Below are 24,751 nucleotides of genomic sequence, written 5' to 3' on the forward strand. Positions count from 1 at the left end.
GAGTCGCGGGGGGGAGCCCCCGGGCCGGGCGCTGTGTCTTTAAAGGTCGGGGCCGGCTCACGGCTCCATCCTCCATCCCTCCCGCCCTCCCTTCATCCCTCCCCCCGGCCCGGCGGTGCTGGGCGCCGGGAGGAGGCGCCTGCCGCTAACAAAAGTCTGCGGCGGCGGCTCTCCTCTTCCTCCCTTCCCCGGGCAACAAGTGGCTGGCAGTGGCTTCCCGGGGGAGGCAGCAGCAGCAGCAGCGGGGCTGCGAGGAGGAAGGCGGAGAGGCGCGGAAGTACCGGAGGAGCCCCAGCGCCGGCCGCGGGGCGGCGGAGCCTGAGCCCGGGGGTCGTCCCGCCCGTCCCGCTTGTGGATTATAACTGGAGCCGCCTCCCTTGCCCTGACACCCCGGCTGGAAACCGGGGCGGGGAAGGCGCCCCGATACATCGCATTTTTAGTTCTTTCCCTCTCTTTTTTTTTTCCTTTTTTTTTTTTTTTTTTTTGAGGGGGGGAAGGGAGGGTGTCGGCCACCCGAGAAGAAGCGGAAGAAGTTGCAGGGCTGCTTTGGACATGTCGTCGTAAAAACTCCTAGGGTTGCCCCAACCCTTCCACCCCGGTTCCACTCCATCATCCGCGGTCACTCGGCGCCCCCGCGGTAGAGATGCTGCGCGGCGGCGTGGGAAGGAGGCGGCGAGCATGAAGCCGGCAGGATGGGCGCGAACAATGGCAAGCAGTACGGCAGCGAGGGTGAGTCGGGGGGAAAAGAGGGGTGCTGGGGCAGTAGCGGAGGTTTCCCCGGTTGGGGGGGGGGGTGTGCCCGGGCGAGAGGCGCCGCGGCGGGGTACCCCGCCGCGGCGCCTCTCGCCCGGGCACCCCCCCTCCTCGCCTCGTACGGGACGACCCCCGCTGGGAACCAGGACACGGCCCTCGGGCTCCCGCTGCTCTGAGACCCTTAAAATACCTTTAATTATACATTTAAAAAAAAAAATAGGTGGGAGGTAACTGCTGTCTCGATTCATGATGTAGGGGTAGCGGTGTGGCTTACAATGTGGAGGCAGCTCAGGGGTTATGGCAGCGTAACTTTGCTAAAAGCTTTTTAGAGCGCTCTTTGTAATCCTTTTCTACTTGTCTTTATATCCCAGGATCCTTATATTATGCAGTATGCTATATGACTGCTTCCTGTCTGAACAGAAAAAAAAAAAAATTAACCCCAGGAAAGAGGAGGGGGAGAGTTAATGTTCTCCAGCTGTTACCCATAGATTGTACTCCTGCAATTTCGCTTCAGTGAAACTTTAGTGGGTTTGGTTTTAGATATACAGGGCCTGATTCATTCTTGTGGAAACCTATTAGTCTCTCTGGAGTTGCATCAGGGATGAATTTCAGCTGCTTTGCTGCTGGTGTGAAGGACTACTGGAACAGTCAGCTGGTGGCAGGCAAGCTGACTTTCTTACTCAGGCGAGTACAGAAAGCTTGTTTTCCTGCCAGCTAGTTCTAAGCTTTCTTTAACTTTTACCTGTCCCATATATGTGTTGCCCTTCTAGTATTTAGGAAACTCTATAGGATATATGCCTTCCCCTCATAGTATTGGGCAACTACATAGGATCACTACATTCCCCCCCCCCTTTTTTTTTGTTGTTGTTGAGGGCTTGTGGGTGGAGCAACAGAGATGGTCTGCTCAAATCTTTGGGAGTCCAGAAGGCAACTGCCAAAGAATACACCTCTCTCACATCCAAAATATGCATGAAGATTGTAAAAAGGAAAGGGGGAAAACACTACTCCTCAAGCAGATTCTGCAGTTCCTTTCATTTATTGCCAAATGAGCTCCGCTTTCGGAAGCATTGTAGAAGTCGGAAGCTTTAAGCTAAAGATATTCTCACTGTTGTGAGGTTTCACTCACTTGATACCATCGCTAGAATAATTTCTGCATAAATGGGGTGAACCTGAATGTTGTGATCAAAGCCTCTTTGGATTCTTCCTGAAGAGAGAAGTCTTAGTTTGTCCCCAGAGTTGAAAGGGTCAGTTGCAAAAAATTGTATCGCTGAGGAGCAGTTAGTGTTGTGATAGGAAGGCATGGCTGCTTCCCTGTGAGTTCAGAGGAATACTTGCTTCAATTAATGTACAATTTTGGGGGAGGAATGTGATGGACAAGGAGTCTTCTGGAGCCCTCGGTGAAGTGGAGGAGGGCTTTACTGTTCCAGAACTACCCGATAGAAACTGTGAAGAAGAGGAGGATCAGTGCAACTAGGATATTCTTAATTAATTCACCTCTTTCCTCTATTCAGAGTGGAGGCTCGATCCTGGGAATGCAGACTACACGTGGCAAATTAATTTTTGCAGTACAGACCATTACCTGGGTTGAGAAACAGGTGGAATAGAGGTTCAAAAATAAAAGAAAATAAATTTGAATAAAAAAAATCCCCAAAACCTCCTGGTCAAAACTTGGGTCTTTCAATTTGGGTAATTTGTCCCATGCATCACTAGTGTGCTCATCGATCCGAGTTCCTTGGCGCTTCTGCACATCGTTAATTACTGTGACACTTGGAGAAGCTCTTGTTTGCTGCTTTCTTTCTGGGTGATGCAGAGGAGAAGAAAGCTAAATCTGATAAAGGGAAGCCTTCTTTTCATAAGCTGCTGGGGCTTCTGGTGCCTTTGGCAACTGAACTGCTTAATCACCGTAAAAAGTTGCTTTTTAACAGGATGTGACTGTGATCCCGGGCGGAGGAGTAGCACTGAGGAAACACCCAATTGCTGTGTGCCTTAGGAGCAACCCGAATATCTGGGTTGACAGTGTTCAGAGTAGCACCTGCGGTTAGGTGTGTGGTACGTAAGTTTCAGCACAGTGGGCTCTGTAGGCTAACGCTGTACTGTGGTATGCCATTTTAGGGATGATGAAACGTCTTGAATGCTGCCTTCTCATTTGCTGCTTGCTAGCATCTTAGGTGAGATTTTGGACAGTCACCTACAAATGGTTTTTAAAATGGCTGTTGTCTTTCATACAGCCTTCCCATCTGCTGTGAAACTGCGGAGCATCAGGAAGTTGCCCAAACTGCCTCTCATCTCAAAGCTGAAGAGATCCCTTAGGGCAAGGATAACTCCTGCTCAAGACACCACTTCTAAAACATGAGATAACGTAATTCCCTAGTAATAAATGCTTTGCATGGATTGTTACATTGTTACACTTATTGGTACTAGACAACTTTTTGAAATTCACATATACACTATGTGCGTAATAATCTCAGGCAGCTAAGTGTTTGTGACTAATCACATTAACTACATTGTGCTGCCTTTTGTTTGTTTATTTTCTAGTCCAAGGCTCTATTGAATAGAATTTTATTGGAAGCTACAATTGCCATGTTAAGATGGACAGGAGAGTTGCATGTTTGAGAAGTCTAAATTAGTTTGTTTACAAAGCCTGGTGAATAATTCCTAGCATCTTTGAGTAGATCTGTCTTCCACAAATGTAATTTTCAAAAACTTTTAAATTTTTTTAATTTTTTAAAAAAAAGGCTAAAACTTGCTCTAAACAAAGGTTAAATGTGAATAAAATTGCTTTTTCGAAAACATGTCATGCAGATGGGATATGAACACAACACGCATTTAAAAAAATTTAAAATTATAACATTGAAATTGTCTACTGAGTTTACTTCTTTTTAAAAGAAAATTATTAAATACAAGTTTATTTCCCCTGTTTTCATTTGGCCTTTTAAAATGTTTCTGTAAGGGAGCTGATTTCTGAAAGCTTGTTTACCTAGAAAAATATGGAGTTTGAGATTTCAGGCTTATCATAGTGTGCAGTAGATTCTGACTGAAGTGCTACAGCTTGAAGTTAGTCTTTCCGAGGATGTTCTGGCTGTTGTGTTTGAGCACAACTGAAGGGAATAGATCACCGGAGCAAGAAATCCATTTGGTCATGGAGCAGTTCTTGTAAGGCTTGCACCTGTGCAGCGGAAATGTATCATCAGTGACCTCAGTGAGAGTGCTTATTGTTGTCCTTCGCTCCCTTGCCTTAGGGATAAACCATTGACCTTACTGTCATTGATATAGTTCTTTGCTTGACTTTTTAAATAAGAGGAGGCATGCCTACCTCATATGTGATAGCGGAAGGAGCAGCCTGTTGTCACAGAAGCTGTCAAAAATCAGGTTTTATAACAGTTCTGCACAGAATAACCTTGGGTGTGCTGGGCTCGAGGCTAGGCCGGGGCTGGCCATAGAGCCTGCTGCTGGAGGGGGAGCAGCTGCCATCTACCCGCTTTCTTTGGGAAAAGGTGACTGACCACTGTCCCTCTTACTACCTGAGACACTTTTACTTCTACAAGCTGAGGGGGAGGACTTTAAAATCACAGGTATCTGGTGCATAAGAAAATTGGCTTTATGACATGAGCCAGCAGAGCAATCTGTGTTCTTACATACCAAAGGAAGCTGTGGCATTGAGGTGGAATGGCTGCTTTGTGAAATAACCATAACTTTTCAGCATTTGTCTTTGTCATTAAATTGTGAGACTTGGGAACCAGTCAAACTTGAGAGCAGCTAAATAATAGTACATCATCTTGACAATACCAATGTTCAGACCTTATGACAGGATGTCTTTTTTTAATGAGTAAACTGTCCAGATTGCTGCAGTTGATAGAACTTCTTTTGGGTATCTCCTGCCCTTTGTGCTTCCAGAAACTGGTCTAGAGAGGGTTGGTGACAGCGTGCAGCAGCTCTGGTTCATCTGCTAAAATGCATTGTGAAAGACTTGATATGACCCAGGAGCCTGGTGCTATGGAGAACAGAGGATGGCAAGGGAGAAATAGATAAAATGACAGCTTAGGCAAGGAAGTCAACATCCTTCCCAAATCACAAGCCTTGCTGACAAACTAGTTTTTTTCTTTTTGAATTTGAATATTTAATTTGGAAAGATTTCAATGGAGGCTCTTTGGGAATAGCATTAACTCAGTTCAGGTTTTGAAAATATTCCTTCTCCAAACTTTTATTTGTGTCATTTTATATTCACAAACTGTCCAGAGGGAGAATTCCTGCGTAGATCCCAGTGTCTTGCTAGCGTTAAGTGCCAGTGCAGAAACCTGCCTATGTCACGGGATGTAGTTGCCACAAAGCACAGGCAACATGGCTCATGAAGGTGGCTTTAACTATGATGATGTGTGAGCTGATGTATGGTAGTTGAAGCTTTCCAGGGATTGCCAGTATACAGCAGTGTGGTGAAATAGGTCAGCCTGTGCTCCTTTTGGAGTTGGCTACTCTCTTAAATCCCTCCTTCAGCAGGGGGAAATGGTTAAGGTCTGCTTTACAGACCTAAGATTTCATACTTGTGTCTTCTTTCTTGAAGGTGCTGTTGGACACAGTAACTCCTTGCGAATGCTGCCTTTGATTAGGTGTCTGCTAATTTAGCGATAGCAAGTGTTCTGACACGTCAGATGTTGCATGTGGAAATCTTTTAAATCCAGAAGTTCTGTTATTCAGGACCTATAGACTTTTGCATACGTTCGGATTTGTTTCCCCATGAAGTACTGGTAGATAAATTTCATGTGCAGTGTCCATGTTGGGTCTGAAAAGCAGTATAAGATGGTGGTCTTGCACTGGAGAAATCCTATTTCTGATGGGTGAGCTTTTTGATAAACTATTCTGATTCAACTTCCTAAACAATGGTTTATACTGGTTGTTAGAATTTGTGGAGCCTCACAGGATATTTTAATGAGTGTAAGGGAATGGAAATTACAGTAATTAGCTTTTATTGAATACTTAATTACAAAATTATGACACCTCCCTTCTTCCCCCCAAAGTATCTTCTCTGTGTACTACTTCTTCAACAGCCAGGGCAGTTTTTGATTCCAGTATTATTTTTTTTCCCCACTCCATGAGATTCCCAGAATCAAGAGTCTCATCAAGTTAGGTGCTAAATGGCTCTTAGGCTGTGCAGTTTGTTCCCACTTTGTTTTGATGTCTGAGTTGTGTTTATGCATTACTGTCTGATGTGTTAAACATGAAGTTTAGCACGTATCTTTTACCAGTGTCTTCCTTACTGTTCTGAGCCTTTCCAGGTGATCCATTGAGAAAGACTTCTCCAAGAAGTCTTTTTGTCCTGGTTTGGCTAGTCTTCTCTCATACACCTCCCTGGTGCACAATAGCTGCAACCGAACCTTAACACCCTCCACAGGGCTACTGTAAATATTATGGTGCTGCTCAATGGCACTTTTTGTGTTGCACTTACTTATGGGATCATGTTCTGCTTTCTGGTGCTTGGCCAGGGTTGGTTCTTGCGTTTTACCTGTAGCTGTTTCACTCTGCTGCGTTCAGGGCGTTGAGACTGCCCTCTTAACAGCCAGATGGGGACAGGAAAGATAGCAACATTCAAAACATCAATCCTTCAAGCAATGTTGATTATAAAAGTGCATTTGCACTCTGACAGTGGCCAACTGCTGCTAACCAGAAGTAACCTTTATAAATGCTGCTTATGATATTTTTTAATGTAACTTTCAACTGAGTGATGCAAAAGGATTGTGTGTGTTTACTCAGTTTGTCTCCAAAAAGTAAATTTACTCTAAGCTCAGTGCTCGTGTTGCTGCTTGTTGTCCAGATCACATGGCAGGGGGAGGATACCGCACTTAACTGAGCTGCTGCTGCTTTTGGCTTCTCATAATGCAGTACTTTCTTCTTTTAAAAAACAAAAAAAAAAAACAAAAAAAAACCAAACAAACAAACAAAAAAACCCCGAAAACCCAACAAAACCAGACCCTGCCTCTGTGTGTGTACAGGGCATGTGTGTTTATATACATGTACAGAGTAACAGCTTTGTGGAGATTTAGGCTTAAAAAGTTGCTGACGTTATCTGTAGCTTTCTAGTGGCTCACATGCATGTTACTTCATGAAGTGTTACTCATTTCATAAAATGTTTCTGGGGGAAGGTAGGGTCTCTGTTATTTTATTATTATTTTCTTAATAGATATAAGCTAACTAACGGTACTCTAGGGAGTTATCTTTGGTTTGGATGGTTGATTCAGTCCAGTGCAAAAGTAACTGGATGCTCTTTCTTTTGTACATTTTATTAAAAATTTATTAAGAAAAGAAGTTAACTGGATGCCAGTTTGAGGCTTGAATAAACTTTGGTACTCGTGGTGCACGGTTCTGGCTAGGATGGAGTTAATTTTCACCAGGAGCCAGGACAGGTGAGCCAAGCTGGCCAGGGGCTATTGCATGCCACGTGACGTCATGCTCCCCATAAAAGGGGGCCAGGCGGCGAGGGGGGCTCAGCGTGGCTCTGGGACGGGCTGAGGGTCCGTCGGGTTGGTAAGTCGCCCTGTGTTGTCACCTGCTGTGTCCATTCCGTTATCAGTGCCGGTGTTGTTTCTCTGTGCCTTGCTGTCCCAGTGACCTACCCTTACCCCAACCCCCGGGGCTTTGCCTTTGCCTCCCCGTTCTGCCCCCCCATCCCGCCGGGCAGGGCTGAGCCAGCGGCCGCCTGGGACTGGGGCTGAGCCACGACAGCATGACGTGGAAAGCTTCCAGCAGAACCCTCTCTGCTAAGGTAGTAGGAGTGCAGGACTTGCACATCCTAGTCTGTCGTTCACCAATTCCCCGCAGGCAAGGAAGGAAATGAGATTGCTTTGGTAACTTTCCTAAACTGAAACTGTATTTTTGTTTTCTTGAAAGAAAGTCCTTCTACCAAACTGGTCTCATAAAATGCGAACTGAAGTTGATACTGTATCATCACCTGTGGGAAAAATATCAACATATATTCAGAATTGGCTATGTGGTTTTAAGTTTAAATTGCTAACCTCCAAATCTCAGCAGCAAACTTCATTTTCTGGTGTTTTCAGTCCTTTGGCTACTTCTGGATTCTCTACTTCTGTGAACAATTCCTAACTAGGAATTGGTTTTCTTCTTTGTGGGTCTTGTTTGTGTTAGGAAAGTGATTGGCAGAAGGCAGTGGATGACATTTGAAGGCTGAAATGCATGAGTGGTTTATTTCTGCTCTTTGTTTTGTAGTCAGCTATGTTTATATTCCTTAATACAGGATGTGTGCTTTGCTAAACTAGGGCAACTATTTCATAAAGGAGTAAAAACCTTCAAAACTTGGAAAATGGGTGATGGACTGTCAGTAGAGTCTCTTCCTTGTTCATCAGGAAAAGAAATATGCAACACTTTCTATGAATATGGATGTCTAAGTTGTGACTGGATAGACACGCTGCGGGACTCTGTTACTCAAGTAGCATTTAGTTTGAGTACTAGTAGTGTTGTAGCTGACCTCGGGAGGAAAAGCTATTAGTTCTGTCTGATCGTATCCCTCACTAAATTCCAAGTCTACCAGCGTGCTTTCCAGGATAGACATCACATTAAGGACAGTTTTCTGTGAGACCTGCTTGGAGGAGCTGAAGCGTAGAGGAGGTGCTATCATCTTGATGTTATGCTGTAGGTCATTAAAGAAGTCCCCATTACCATAGATCACACCTCTTGCATGCTTGCCACTGTGGTGTCTGTATGGGTAGATGTCTCCATACACACGGAGAATTCAGCAGGGAACACAGCCATTCTTCTCAAGAAATTAGTAAGGTCTGTGTATTGACCAAAGTAAGGGTCTTTACTCCAAGAAGCTCTAAAGTAAAACCAAACAGGACTAAACTGTGCTGATCAGAGCAATGCTCTCATGTATCTTCTATATGTAGGTGTGAAGAAGTGCTGTTGTGATTGTGTTACATAGACTGAATTGTAGGAAAACCTGGAGTAGTCACAGTTTCAAGTACTGCCTTAAAGGAAAGGCTTGAGTTGGCTGTGGTTGAACAGATTTAAGGAAAAGGCTCCAACTCTGTGCCAGTATCCAAACTCAACAAAAGTAGTTTCTTGGCAAAGTAGGTCTCTTCACTCTACACACTTTCATGACTTCTGCCTTAAACAAGTAAATGGAGACAAAAATTGCTGGTTGGGTTTTTCCTTTCTATCTTTTTTCCTGTATGCACTTCCCCTACCCCACCAAGGTGAACCCCTTGTTGTAAAACTACCTGTTCATGCAAATGGAGATTTAACACATGTCTGTACTTACTTGAACTGGGTAATCACTGTAGACATCTGCATGGCAGTGGGAATCTTTTCCCTTCCTCTGGTCAACAGCACTGTTTGCTGAAAATGCAACCCCAGGTTTCATTTATAAGCATGGGCTTTTAAACAGAGGAATCTATAGTGGCATATCAGTTATTGCTCTGATTTTAGTGGATCTTTGCTCAGGGGGAAGGATTTGTTTTCTAACGCATCCATTTTCAGAACTGAGATGTGAAAATGTACAACATACGGCAACTTGCATTCGGAAATAGGTGGCATAGTGACTTTCTTGAGCTGAAGAGTCATGTGGTTAGACTCACGTAGCCATCATATCCTTGCTTTAGTGGTGTGCGTGGCAGTACAGCGCTTAACCTGGAGCTCTGTATTCCAGGCAGGCTGTGCTAGTAAACCCTTCCAAAGACCCTTCGTGGAGTAAAGGGAGAAACAGGAAGCTCTCTTTCATGCCCGCGTTTTGAATCAGGAAATTCCTGTCTACAATACACAAATTTGTGATATCAACATCTTAAATCACGTGACACTTTTCTTTCTTGGGGATCTGTGTACAGATGTGGGTAATTGCTTCAGGAATACTATACTGAAGTCTTCTCAGACAGCATACTAACTTGAAAGAAGGTGCTTTAATACTCTTTTCAGTGAACCTATTTTAAAAATTATCTTCCTCGATTTCCTCCTTTGTTCCTGTAAAAACACTAATTGAATTTGCAGATGATATTACAAAAGCATCAGTTATGAGGTCAGATGTCTTTTTTTGCTTGCTTTTTTGTTTTTTAAGAAAGAAAAGAAAAAGGAGAAGCCAGAAACACTGGCATAATATCAATGATAGTTAACAAGGAAAAACCCCTTTTGATCAAGAGTCACACAGGCTTGACAGTGAAAGGAGAGTTTGGATCAAATCTACTTTTCATGTTACAAGTGTAATCTTGTTACTTCGTGGGGAACCCAGACTTTTACTGTTTGTATGACTGCATGCGTTGTGGAGAAGCAGGCCATCTACCGAAGGCTCTGATGTCACTTTGTTGTTAGATTGCACACAAGCCTCTTTCAGTGCAAGTGTGACTGCATGGGGTAGAGGAACTTGGAGGTTTGGGGGTTTTTGGGTGGGTTTTTTTGGTTTTGGTTTGTTTGGGTTTTTTGTTTGGGTTTTTTTTAATTATGTAATAATTAAAGAACTAGTGTTTCATTTAAATCCCATCCTTGAGAGACAGTGAAGCTATTGTGGGAACTGATGAACAGAAAGTGCATGTATTTGAAAGTTTCTTACAGTGCTCGAGGCTCTTATCATGAAATACGTTGTTGTTCTGTCACTGGCACAATGATGGTAGTACTTGATCTAGCTCACTACTGGAGTGGAAGACAAAAGGCAGCAGCTGGTCACCAACAGAAGTACTGAACAGATCATCTTTTATGTGGTACCTAGTAAAAACTATTTCTATTCTCTGTATACCATTTGCCTTTTCTCTGACAGTTTATAAGGAAGTTACTTGTGGCATCAACATAACTTTTTTTTAAGCTAAGATGATGGAAACAATAAGCTATTGCTGAAATATGTGGTGAAAATTGTTGATATTATACTACTACGACTCATGCTTTTAGAATTTTGGGAACCTTAGCATTTACTAAAAGAGGTATAAATAAAAGCCTCAGAGCAGAAGGATTTCAATTCCAGTTAGCCCTGCTAGCATTAAGTTGAAACTAACAATATGCTCTTGCATGTCAAGAAGATCTAGTAGCTGACCTTCCTCCTTGAGTTCATGTTTGATTGTACTCTTTTGTAGCCAACAAGCTTGAAGGCCCTCATCTGTTCTTAGCAGGCTTTGAGAACATAGGTGCTCTTACTGCAGTGCCTCTTGCTGAGGAATTGCTGTCTTGTTCTGCAATACTAGACTGCCAGTGGAGATCAGTGTAGGCAGTATAATTGCATTAGGATGTTTCCTAATCAACTCCTGGCCATATCTCAATGTCTACTTTAAAGCCTGAAGTATACAAACTCACAGATTGGACGTGACATCTCTGGAGATGTCTAAGCCAACCCACTGTTCTAAACAGAGTCAAGTAGCATAGGTTGCCCAGAACCATGTGCAGTCAGATTTCTGATCACCTCCAAAAATGGAGACGTTACAACATCTCTGGGAAGCCTGTTCTAGTGTTCAGTCACCTGTAGATATAAAGGGGAAAAAAAAAAAGCTTTATTTTTAAATGGAAGTGCTTGTATTTCAATTGTGCCCATTCTCTCTTGTCTGACACTGCAAAGAGTCTAGTTCTGCCTTCTCTATTCCCCTCTCTCCCCTCTCCAGGTATTTATACACATTGGTAAGATTACCCCTTGAGCCCTCTCTTCTCTAGAGTAAACTGTCCCAGCTCTCTAAGCCTCTCCTTGTGTGCCAGGTGCTCTTTATCTTCTTTATGGCCCTTTACTGGACTCTCTGAATGTCCATGTCTGTCTTGTACCAAGGGGCCCAGATCTGGACCCGGCACTTCAGATGTAGCCTCACCTGTGCTGAGTAGAGCAATGCTTCCTGCCAGTGATGCAGGCTGGGATACGGTTGGCCTTCTTTTCTGGGAGGGCACATTGCTGGCTCATGTTGAACCTGATGTCCACCAGAACCCCCAGGTCCTTTCTGCCAAGCTGTTTTCTAGCTGGTTATACCTCCCCAGCTGCAGGACTCTGCGTGTCCTTTTGTTGAACTATCTTCCTGAGGCTCTTGTTGACCCATTTGTGATCCTGTTGAAGTCCATCCAAATGGCAGGAATCCCTTGGTGTATCAGACACTCCTCCCAGTTTTGTATCATCTGTGAACTTGTTGAGGGTGCACTCTGGTCCCATCATCCAGGTTACTAGTGACCGGGCTCCAGGTGCACTTCATGCTACTGGTCACAACAATTTGAGTCCAGCAGGTTAGTGAGTTTTCAGTTTGTCTCACTCTCTAACTGGTCTGTACTTCATCAGTTTGTCTACGAAAGTGATATGGAAAACAGAGTTGGAAAGTCTTACTGAAGTCAGGATAAACCACGTCTTCTGTACTCCTCTCATCCACTAAGCCAGTCATTTAATTGTCGATGTCTGTCAGGTTGCTCAGGCATGACTTCCATTTATAAATTCACAGTAATGACTCCCAATCACCTTCTTGGCTTGGAACTGTTTTTCAGGAAGCTCTGTCACTTTTCCTGTTTTGAGGTGAGGCTGACCAGCCTATGGCTCCCTAGATTGTCCTCCCTGCCCTTCTTGAAGATAGCTGTGATTTTTTGCTTTTGTCCTGTCATCAAGAACCTTTCCTGATTGCCATGACCCTTCTAAGATAATTGAGAGTGACCTTGCCATGGCATTGGCCAGATCACTCAGCCCTCAGAAATGCATCACATCAGGTCTCATGGATTTGTGTCTGTCCAGTTTATTTAAATGTTCCCTAACTTGATGCTCCTATACTTCTACTGGTTACTTATGTTTACAAAAGGTACTACCAGGCTTTCAGAAGCAATAGAGTTCAACTGTAACAAGTTCTGGCAAGTGTTAAGGCTGTCTTACACTAGTTGAGTGTCTTCAAACAGTACTCTGTAAACTTGTGTCTACAGCTGGTTTGGAGCTTTTCAGCTATAATTTATTTTTACCTCGTATTATTAAGGTTAAAAAAAAAAAGTCTTCATTTCCACTGTATAAAGAAACTCGCTCTTTCTCAATGACTGTGCTTTCTCTTGGCACAGAACAGATAAAATAGAAGAATCCTCCTAAGATTTGTGGTGGTAGAATCTGGCTCTGTTGTTTTGTTGCTGTTTCTGGCAACATGAATGGTCTGTGCTTTTATGAGAAGCTTCTTCAATGGAGTTTTGCTTGTTTCAGAAGGAACAGCTAGCTGAGAATCACATTTTCTTTTTTTCTCTCCTAGAAAATGAAGATTGTTGCTTTAATTAATTTTTATTTGTATTGATCATGGTAGAAAATAATTTCTGCAGTTTTCAAGTTGATGTAGCTATGACTGGCAAAAATGCTTGACAGCAATTCATATTCTGCTGGTGTAAAGATTTGTTTCATTCCACATATTCTAGAATTGGATCAAAAAGTATTTAAATCCCCCATTTAAATTATGGTGCAAGGGGTAGGTTAATATTCAAGTTTAGAAGAAACAGCTTATTTTTCACAAGTGAAGTAATGAAATATGATTGTCTTAAATTCACTTCTGAAAAAAAACCAAAACTGTCGTTACCAGATGACACAGTTAAGTGCTAGTAGATCCTTCTCAGTTTAGAATTTTATATTTAAAACTAAAGTCATGTACAACACAATGCGGTTTTGGGTATTGTTACATGTTACTCTACTTGGCAATGGAACTTACATTTAGGTTTTAGTATTGAAAAGCTACCTTTAGGTTAATTCACCTGTTAATACTATCTATTCCTTGAACGTTTGTTGTGTGTGGGAGAGGGGGTAACTTTCTAGCAAGGCTGAAGGATAAATGCCCTCTGACATAGTCAGGTCTATTGGGATCAGAACTATATCCACAGTGCCTGAATTAAAACATTTAAACAAAAGATTTCAGGGGTGACTTTTCTAAACGAGGTTTTCTTTCCATTTGTATGTATACACTATACAGCGTAGTCCGGTATGAAGTTTTCTTTGGCGTTTGTTAGTCATGAGCAGAATATTTTGCTTATGTCTTCATTTCTCTTGGGAAATTATTGCTCTTTATTCCCCTGTGGGCGTACCTTTTGTTGCACTGCCTGGTTGTCTTTGTGGAGAAACATGAATGCTTGTTGTGGGTATTTATTTCTCTTGCCAGGAACTGCTGGAACAAAGGTGAACGTGAGACTTCCTCTCCCTCAAACAATTACTAACTTTTCCCGCTCTGACTCTGGTTTCAAGAGGCCGCATGCAAGAGCGCTTTTCTCATATCTGAGAATCTACCCAGCTGTGAGTGGGCTTACAGTTTATCAAGAGGTAACACAGGAATTGGGAGTAAGTGGAAGGGTTCGTTTCTGTTTGGTTGTCCAGGAATTTATTGATTTAAGGACTGGATTTTGATTTCGGGCTTTGGTGGTGATGTCATTTGCTTCTCACTATGAAAGTACATAATATGTCAAGCTGTATTTCTGACCCTGAGAATGAATGAATTCCTGAACTGGAATGACTGTCCAGCATCTTAAAAATGGTACATGTTTCTCTAGTTGTGGGCCTGGTAACGAGGTGGAATCGAACAACCTTATTGCTTACCTTTTTTGAGCACAGAAAGAAATGTTGGCAGCAGAAGTTGGACACAAGTGAATGTTGCAGACCTGTTCCTTTCTGGGTTTCCTGCTTTCATTTTGCCAGGCCTCGTTTTCCATAGAAAATATATTCATGCCCTTCTGTGGATAAGATCTCCTCCTGCCCTCCCCCTCTCCGTGTCCTTCACTGAGGTGTAGGGTTTCTTCATTAAGTCCCTACATGAGCAAAAACATTCCTAGAAAGTGAAGTTTGGCTTCCACAGGATTAGAATCTAAACCAGAACAAGTCTAGTCAGACACAGGAGCCTTTCACACGGCAGAGTTGGCTGTTAGTGGTTGTGTGGTTTGTCTGTTTGTGCCTTTTAAGCACCAATTAATCCTACCCTTGTTTTCTTCAATTTTCTTCCTAACTGAGGTATCGGCACTTGGCTGAAAGGAATGTGGTAGGTAGGACATGGAGCCTGGTCTTTTTGTGCATTGAGTAGTACTGATAACTGCCTTGTTTCTAACTCTAGCCATCTATGGCTTTGAGGAAATGTAAGACAAATTGTGAAGGATTGTGAAAACTTAGGAGGTGTTTTTGAGCCAAGGCCAGGTCTCTAACTATGCACTTGAGACAAAAAGAATCCTCACACAAACTTGCTTTAACCCTGTAGATGCTGGCTTATGGGTAGCGAGTGGAGTGTGGACAAAATCCCTGTATGATCAGTAGAACTCATTCTTCTAAGTTTTTCTTTGTTAGTTGAACAAATCCTGTATTTACCAAGGGCTGAAAGTGGTGGTACTTGACCATTGGGCGGCCGTGTGAAGAGAGCCCTCAAGTCTGCTGGCTCATATCCAAAAGCAACCGTTTTGTCCAAGATGAGTCCTTTATCTCACGTGGTAAAGTCTTCCAGTAGGTAGCATTCTCCAGAAATAATGAACAGAGTCTAGTACAAAAACTCTCTGTAATGAATAGGATAGATCAAGCTCACCTATTGGTATGTAGTAATCTAGCCCTACAGTCCTAGGTGACTGATGGGGAAGCGTGGTTTATGTACCCAGGGAAGAGGGTGGTGTCTCTGGAGTTCCCGAGTCTTTCACACCAATCCTTAACTAGTAGGCAGCACGACAGCACTTAAATGAGTGTGCTGTGTTTTATTTTCTATTTTCCATTGACAAACCTAGTTTTGGTCTTTGTGTTTTGCACTCAACTTTTTCCTTCAGCACTCTGCAATTCCTTCCGTCTCTGTAGAGCTTTACCTTTCCACAGGAGGAAGTATACATAATTTCTTCTTCATAGTTCTTGCAGGTACTATAGTTCACCTGGTTGGGATTTGATCTGTTTGAGGTTCTGTAGTCCCCAATGACGAATCTTTTTGTTATGAGCAAGAACTACTGCTATCCCTTTTCCATCCTCATAGGTTTGGATGTGTGTTACTAATACAGATTATAGCTACTTAAATCAAGTAGTGTTTTGGGAGAATTGGGGACTGCTCTTTCATTGGTAGCAGTGGATGTCAGAACTAGGACCAACAAAACTGTTCCTCCACCTCTTCCCCCACTTTACAAATGGTAGGTGCTCTAAGTTCATTCAAAGATAAAGGTTACTCTTTCCCAGCATTTATTGCATTGTAACAACATATGCTGTTCCAATGTGAGGATTTTTGTGTAAAACCTTTTGTTTGCTGTAGACTTGACAATAGGAGGTTTCAGGAAAAAATTCAATGTAATCTCAGCTACAGATTTCTAGAGTCTTTTGAGTCTTACAGCTGAAAGCCCAAAGAGGTGGGGTTGCACTGGAAAGGTGTGTGTATGTAGAAGATTAAGAGAAAAATCTTTCCTGGACCATACAGAAGACAGTTAGCAGGTACCCAGCAGAAACTTCCCTTAATAAAAACATCCTTTGAATGAATGCCTTACAGATAGTAGGTCAATCAGTTTCACTAGTGAACTGAGATGTTCCCAGTTTTTACTATGTGCGTGTTTGGATGATAGAAAATGGTGGAAGATTAGCTAGCAAGTTACATGAAGTATTCTCTGCTATTCTCTTCTACAGCAATATCAAAATTCAGTTTGCTTTAGTTTTTAGAATGGGACCCTATTTCATGGTATGGCTGAGCCTATTACCTCTGGAACAAGAGCTACTGCTTTTTTAAAAAAGATATTTTTTAAAGTAAGGACTTGATTTATTTTTTTTTTAAATCATCCTTCATGATAGACTCATGAAAAGTTGTTGTTTTTTTTTTTTTAAAAACCCAACACCACCAAAACCACAAAACCCACAACAAAAACTCAACCACACCAACAAAACCAACCAAAAATAAAACCAATGACACACCCTCACACACACCTTAATATGATAATTTTTGCATTTAGGTTTTGAGTTTGCCTGCCTGAAGTCCTGTGTTAATGATACCAAGATCACAACATGAGTAATGCATTTTGGACTCTTGCAAAGCTGTATGATGAGAATAGAAATATCTGAACAACAAAATTCTTTAATAAACTAGCCTTAAAATTTTAAGTTCTATACGGTCAACGTATATAATGGAGGAGATGTGTACTCACACTACGCAGTGCTGCTGATATTCTGGCCTTTAGTTTAATAGTGTAGTCTATTAAAAAAAATAAAATTGCATTTACAGGTTGCTTCAAGCCCCTATATCTTCTTAGTGTATGTGCTAAGTTAATGGAATTTCTAAAATTTTAAGCTCTAGAATTCCAGTAAGAATCCTCAAGGTAGTTTTCAATCTGGTTCCAGTAAAATGGCTTTGAAGAGTTAAGGTTGAGAATAGGATTTTCAGTGTTCTGTGATCAGCATTGACTTTTATGATCTAAAATGGAGGGCTTATTTCTGAAATACTTAATTTGAGTAATAGAACTGTATTGTTATTACATTTTTTTATTAAAATGCAATATTCTGATATGGACAGTCAAATGAACTGAGCTGTGCCTTAAGAAAAAATGCAAACAACCCAGCACAAGTCATGCAAGAATGAAATGTGTTAAGGAGACTGGAAACCAAGCTCGCTGTACTTTTCTTGACACTGTCTAGCCCACATCAGTTACACAAGAAAGTCATTAAATCCTGGCTATCTTCTGAAATGCATCAGCTGAGTCCTGATAATTCCAGTTGCCAGCAGACCAGAAACCAACTAATTGCACTTTTCATTAACAGTTTAGCATAATGTTTTCATAGCTTCAGCAGAGAAGGAAAGAAAAAGATATGCCCTCTGACTCTCTTATGTGAGACTGAGAAACAAAGAAATTGTGGCAAAATCTGTACTCTTCAACAGATGCATGCATCTTCAATTCTAATGGGTTTTATATTGGTGTTCTTTTTTTCACCAGTGTTGTCTTGGTTTGGTTTGGCTTGTTTGGTTTTTTTTTTTGTAAAACAAGTTTATATCCACACACCCCCTTCCCTGGTATTAAAAGCTTTAGCAATGTCTTCATTAAAAGCAGAATGTGATTCCTATTTGAATGTATTCAATATATACAAATGATGCTAACACTAATGTTTTGCGTTAATATATATTAATGTCGTGCATTGAATTCACCCAGTGAAATGTGACAGCCCTAGTCTCTTTTGGTAGGGCTATACCCTTTGGAAAGTTGGGGAATTAAAGTTCATTTATTGACGTAATGTGTTCTTAGTTTGCTGCTCCTCTGGTGGAGATGAGATGAGACACCAAATGCAATAAGCTGGGTATTCCCCTGGGACTCTTTGGTGTTCTGTGATGGACGAGACCGGGATGCTGCATCTGAGCAGTGGCAGAGTAATTCCTATAAAGTGGAGCTGTACAATCGTAACTTTTGTGAACTTAAGCAAATTTGTTGCTGTCTTCCATTTACTAAAGGACTGACTCTTATCTTTCTCTTTCCCAATAGGTTAAAAAGAACTAGAGTAGCTTAATATTATCTTTCCTGTTTGGCCATAGTCCAAGACATCTCAAGGGTCTGGCACATCTGGCAGTCCTTCAGTGATTTCTAACTAAGCTGGGGAAGAGTATCATTAGTTTGATTTTTTTCTTGACAATTGACTCTTCACTGTAGACATAAGAAAACTTGTCTGAAGAGATCGCATCAGTTGTGAGTGGCAAATGGAGAATTCTTCCTATCCTTATGTTTTGTAGTTTCTTTGCCACTTACATGAAGATTTATTCTGAAGTATAATGGATTTATGATTTGATAACATTGTATGGCTAGGTAATACCATTCAGGTAAGTGGTACAAAGGCTTTTAAAAGTATTTTTTTTAAAAAAGCTTGCCACTTCAATTACTTCCCGTTCCATCTTACAGTGTGAACTGCTACAAAGCTCTGCAACAATGTTGGAACGGTTAAGATTAGGTAAGAGAGATGTTCTCATTTTTCCAAGCAGGGCTTTGAATGTTTGAATGAAGTTGAAAACAGAACAGGTGATGAATTCATCCAGAAGCTGCTACAGCAATTTAAGCTTGTAATTTTGGGTCAAATCTGGTATGGCTCTTTCAAGAGCTGCCTCTCAAATTGTCTCTCTGCAGCTGAAAGCAAACTTCAATCTAAGATCAGTCAGGGTTCACCTTATTGTATTCTGAGATACGAACATCACTGATTGTCTCTGATTCTCTTACCCTTGGATTCACCATTATTCCAATTGCCTGCTGCTCTCTTGTAAAGTCTGACAACAGTTCCTCATAGTTCAATGGCTGTCTCTGAAGTAAATGAAACCTTGGGCATGCTCCCATGTGGAGATGGTTGGCTGGCTGCAACTGCTGCTTGACTCTTTGCAGCTCAGGTAGAGTTTCTTCTCTATGGGTGTAGTTCAGACTGTCCAGAAGTGTTTAACATCCTGAAGAATTTTCCCTTACATTTTGAGTAAACTGTTAAGTGGGTAAGAAGCTGTTCTTCCCTTGCTTGATGGCATGGTTGCGTCCTCAGAGGAGTATGAGTATTTCTCTTCTGCTGTGTAGTTTGAGGAGAAGTGTGGGAGAATGGGCACTGCAAGTACTTGTGTTGTTTTGAAAATGCTTCTTAGGATCCAGACAAAAAGTAATGTCTGGAATATTTCTGTTTATTGTCTGTGAGAGGCACAGGAAATAAGAAAGGCCAACTAAATTATAGCAGTCGGCAAACTGCTCTGAAGCAAAGGAAAATTTAGGAGTGACAGATCTGGACCCTGCTGCCCACTGGGTCTCTGTTGCACATTTCTCATAAATCAAGTGACAGAACTGGATCAAAGCTCCTTCATTCCAGAAAAGCAGGGAGGGAGATGAAGCCAGAGGTTCAGAGCCAGATTATCACGTAGAAAAGGGAGAAACCTCCTCTCCTCCTTTCTCCCAAAATCTCCTAACTCTGTAGGTGAGTTGTCAAGTAGGTACCAGAGGTGCAGGCAAGTTTGAAGGCAGGATTTTCTTCCGCTTTCTCTTAGTAGAAGAAATGTTTTTGATTTCCTCTTGCTAGTTAGAGTTGCAGATGGTAGAGGAGGATGCTAAGGATGGATACGCTAAGTGCGAGGAAATTGATGTAAAATACTGGATGATCCTCTATTGCCTCAACTAATTGGGAATCTCTAGGCTTGGTGAAACTTCACCTATGTTGCTATAAATGACCTGCCAGGTTTGCAAGTCCCCTCGCCTCAAGGTGAAGTTGTCTGCATTTTCTGCCTTCTGTTTTCTTGCAGCCAAAACTGTCCGATCTTTAGGTTAAACAGCTGCATGAAAAAAAAAAATCTGGGCATTTAGCCATAGTAAACAGACTAGAGTTGCTGCTGCTTTGAATATTTAATGACAATAAAATAAATTGTTGCAAAGTAGTTTATGCCTCATTTGTAGGAAAGTACCACTTTTATCTTAAAATGTTGTTTGCACATGTGTGATGTAAAAATGCTGTTTAGACTTGAATGTCTTTATATTTGGTTGATACTAACATCAAATGGTGATTAATTCCTTGGGATACATTAGTGTGCTTTCTGCTAACCCAAAACGTGTACCTGACCTGCGAGAGTGTGCTGCTGTGGGTGTCTGAGTGTCTGTCCGTCCTTCAGAGCAGTACTTTCTTGTATGGGATTCCATCAGGGAGAGACTCCGCATGTTGTGTTGTTATATTTCTGTTACGGAGTTTAATACTAATTCTTTGCTCTTTTCCTAAGAAATGGTGTGTATCGACTGTGCAGATGATGCTCATCTCTCAAGGCTGAGAGCTCAGGGTTGGCATAGTAATTCTGTGTGTGTGTGTCCAACAATTAATGATTTAAATTAAAATCTTAATGGCAATTACCAACAGTGGCAGAAGTAGGAATTGGAAGAAAAGGGCTCTATGGGCAAGATTGCTCTCTCTAAAGACATTCCTGGAAGTACCTTTGCACAGAGCCTGAAATACACGTACTGGCTGGAAACAAGAGATCCCTGTAGCCTGGTGTCCTGTCTTCCACAGTAACCCCTAGTGAATCCCGAAGAAAGAAAAGTTTAATGGAATAACATGAAGAGTTATTTGACAGAACCTGTAAGCTAGAAATGTTTTTTTTAGGAGTATGACTGCTATCTGAAGAAGGAATATGAGATATGTGGGTGTTAGGTCTTCACTGCTCCTTGTTTGAAATACTATAACTAAAGTAGTCAGAAGTGAAAAGCTGCAGTTGTATTTTTGTGTTTAAAAATTAAAACCTGCAAATTGTGATCATGTATCACCACAGTTATCTGAAAATGTTTGTTTCTGACACCTTGTGGTTGAGCCCCAGAGCAGCAGCAAAATGAGATGTTTCATTAGAAAGGGTGAGTCTGGGTTTTTTTTCCTTGCTGTATAATGCTGCTTTTCTAGCTCTACTCCAAAAACTCAGCCTAGTTTTGGGACAATGTATTAACCTAGTTGTGTGAATTATTCCTCTCAAGATGAAAAAATTAATTGAAGCTCCATGAATTTGCATTGAACTATGAAGGACCCTTCTAGGGTTCTGGAAATTCAATTTTGTCCCGTGTATAGTACATCCCTGACTATTGGATTTATGGACCATAAGAAATAAAGCTGCCTTTTTCCAAGCTTTTTATTTTTCCTGCATAAGCATTTTTATTGTTCATCTGTTTTCAATAGCTCTCAATAAGGGAAGGGTTTTATAAAACATTTTTACAGTAAAAGCTTTGAAGCGTATCGTTGCTTGAGTTCATCCTACCCAGAAATAGTTTTTCTCAAATACTTTGCTTGAATCACATGGGACTGCTGTAGCTCCAAGCCCTGGCTTGGACTTGATGTGTCCAACTGGGACAACTTTCACTGAGAGTGACTCTGCCTGCAAGTCTAAGCCTCTGTTTGCATGCAGAAGATACGCTTGTTCTTCTGGAAGTCTCTACTTCAGAACAAGTGAGGCTACCTTTTAAACTGACGGTGAACATATGGTGACAGCAAATCTACCAGCTAGGTACAGCTATAAGACCTCCCTTAATTTTGGCTTATACTGGGACAAGGGCATTTTCAAATGTAGTCTATGATGGTTTCCTCACATCAGGTAAAGTACCATTGGAGAATTCATGTATTGCTGGTACAGTGGTCTAAAGTGAGATCCTTGTCTGTGTAGAAGCTTTGCATGGGAAGAAATGTTGTTGCTAATGGACATCACTAAGTTTCTAAAGTTGGTCTGGCCTATGAATTTCAAGTAACTTGTGCAGAATTCCTTTATGGACTTGAAGCCATTCCAGGGGTTTAAGGAGAATAAGATTGCAGGGTCTATGTTTCCTTCTTGGTAAGGATAGAAGACAGGCAAATGGACACATTTACTATCTGTGATTATTGGCTGAATCTTGCAAAAAGCAGATTTTGTAGCTTGATAACAGCTCTGACTCAAAGCTGCATAACTTGCATGTTTCTCTGTTTGTAATTATCTAATCCTGCTTAGGCTTGCTTTTCCTGAATACTGGTTTTTGTATGGTGAGCATTTCCTGCAATACAGGATTAAAAAGGGTTTTGGAGAGGTGGTATGCTCCATATCTAAACAAATGTCTGATAGTAATGACTTAATTGTTTCTGACTTATTCTGTAGATCCTATTTCTCTTTAGACCTAATGAGGACTGTTGCTCTCTCCTGGACTATATTCTTAAAAGAAGGATGCTAAGTACCCTAAATATGTTAGGTACTTTACTAAAAGCTGAACACTGTCAGCATCTGCTGCTCTTCTCCAAGGAGTATTCTTGTTACTGGCCCATTTGTTCATGTTTTGTGTCTACCGGCAGTAATAGCTCCTGGTAGCTGGATGTCAGATACCTGCAGGCATGTCAGCATGGCTGCTTCCCACCTTGGGGAATCTGTGTTAACGCTCTGGATTAAACAGAGCGATTGGGACCTGGAAACACTGACTCTTCTGCATGCCCTGGCCCTCTCCATCTGCAGTTAGCAAATAGCTGTAATAGATGGTTCAAACTGGGGGAAACCTACTTCAGGGAAGTGTGTTCTGCAGAAGTGTAAGTAGAGAGGAAACTTAGGCCTGAGGAGGTTTTTAATCTACATGTGTTGAAATTTAGGTATACTGTTGATTATGTAATTCTGGAAATAAAGAAGCAATCCAACTGCTTTATAGTTAAATGTCAGGTCTTTATTAAAAGCTAAGTACTTGCATGATTTACCAGTCATTGATTCAAATAAAAAATAAACTTAAAAGGTTTTAATAAAAATCACTATGGAAATTGTCAAGATAAGTTCCAAAAATGTAGTAGTAAGATGTGGTTGTCACTTCATACGCTAATCAAAAATAGTTAAGAAACACATGGAAAATGACAGCCTAAGTAGATATAGGTGTGTTCCCAGTGTGACTAGGTCTTCAGAAATTTTTCCAAGCAGCATTTTGGCTTCCTGCCATGAGAAAATCAAGGGAAATATTTTGCTTGTTTTTAACAGCAAATCGTATAAATATTAAATCCTTTAATGAAACTATTGGAACCTTTGACACGAAAGAAAAATAAATGTACAGATTCTTTATGTTAAAAATAAAATTTGAGAATGGAATGCAAAGAGGCATTGTGACTGCTTCTGAGTGAGTTTGGAAACCAGGCAGGGAACGCCTGACATCAAGCATATACTGTAACTCATTATGAAGTCAGATGGTAGTTAGAACTTTCAATGTTTGTTTAAGAATTCTGACTCAAATGTGAGTACTAATCGAAACAATATAGGTATATAGTAAGGTACCTAACTAACTATTTACCAGTACCTATGTAGTTACACACTTTTTAGATGAAAGGAGATTGAGAGGAGGAACTTTCTGAGATGAGATCTGCCACCTCTACTTTGCTGGCCCGAAGTGGTGTAAGTATTTGTATAAGCAAATGTGTTTGTTTTAATTCAGCTGTGCTCTGTCTTGCCTGCCTGCCAGTACTTCTCTCTACTCCGGATGTAGCAAGTTAATAGTGGTCTTTGGTGGAAACACATTCCAGAAGCCTCGTCTAAAATGTGGGTGTACAGAAACAGGTGTTTGCTCAAGGGCGTCAGGACTCCCATTGTCTCGTGCTTAGGCAGGATGGAAATTACTGGCCTAGTCATAGCCAAGACCCAGGAAATACAGTTAGTATTGGTTTCAAACAGATGGAGAAAAAATAATCTGCTATTATTAATCGTGACAGTAGAAATTGTGTTCACAATGCATACCAGCTTTCAAGGTGTTTTTAATTGTGTTTTGAAATCATCGCAGTCATATGAATTTTGACAGCCTTTAGATAGTTGGATTTTTGTGGAGAATTTTAGCCTCCATTTTAAAAAAAAATGTCTCTTCAGAGTTAAAATGACTATGCATACAAGAACTTAAAATCTGATGTGTCATATTGGATTAAATTTGAAATTTACTGTTTGCTACTGTGTCCTATAGAAATCTAATCTTGGCATGAGAGCAACTTATAATACCATACTGCAGCTATTGTATACAGCAGAGAAATTTTTAAAAGGTTCCCAATTCCCATAAATTTTCGTTTGAGCATACAATGTGCTTGTAAAGACAGTAGAACTTCATATCTTCCCTGTAAGGTACTTTGTCTGGAAAGAGTTCAATTTAATGGGTTCTCATGGCCAAACATACAAAGTCTTTCATACATTTGGATCACTACAGTGTTTGTATACCAAGGTCAGGTATTCTTGAAAATGTGGGTTAGACTTAAAGCAAGTAGCTTGCCTTTCATAGCATTTCAATTATTTTAGCTGCAGGTATTATTGCTATTATTGGGGCTTTTGTTGTTGGGGGTTTTTTGGTTTTGTGCATGCTTAGCTTTCAATTTTTACATGTGCAAGTATGAATCTTAGTTGACTAGAAGTTCAAGTTCATTTTTATGGGATTTGACCGTAAATCAGCCCTATGAGTCTTCACTTGACCTCCTGTTCTTGGTGGCAACTGTGGCTTTTTTTTTTTTTAAACTGAATCGAAAGAAGTTTGGTAAAGGGAGAGGAGATCTTTGAATGGATCTCACACGTTTGGTGTCTTACTCTTCCTTTTCTCTCCAAATGCTACCAAAGAAAGTTTAACGATTAACATTTCACGGATAAGCTGTAAGCTGCCTCATCTCCTCTTCCCCTACCACCCGTAA

General features: G+C 41.2%; 1 protein-coding gene across 2 annotated transcripts in view; it reads left to right on the forward strand.

The window, feature by feature from the left end:
* Nucleotides 1-202: 202 nt before the first annotated feature.
* FBXL7 (F-box and leucine rich repeat protein 7) overlaps nucleotides 203-24,751 on the forward strand; it is a 196,871-nt gene continuing 172,322 nt past the window's right edge. Inside the window, exon 1 of one of the 2 annotated variants that reach the window (XM_054817444.1) lies at nucleotides 203-729. In XM_054817444.1, the coding sequence (XP_054673419.1) occupies nucleotides 693-729 (37 nt within the window). In that variant the 5' untranslated portion in view covers nucleotides 203-692. Of the gene's footprint in view, nucleotides 730-7,250; nucleotides 7,270-24,751 lie in introns of those variants that run through there. The other variant, XM_054817448.1, reaches the window with a different exon arrangement.

This window comes from Grus americana, chromosome 2 (genome assembly GCF_028858705.1).
Source record: "Grus americana isolate bGruAme1 chromosome 2, bGruAme1.mat, whole genome shotgun sequence".
NCBI lineage: Eukaryota > Metazoa > Chordata > Aves > Gruiformes > Gruidae > Grus > Grus americana.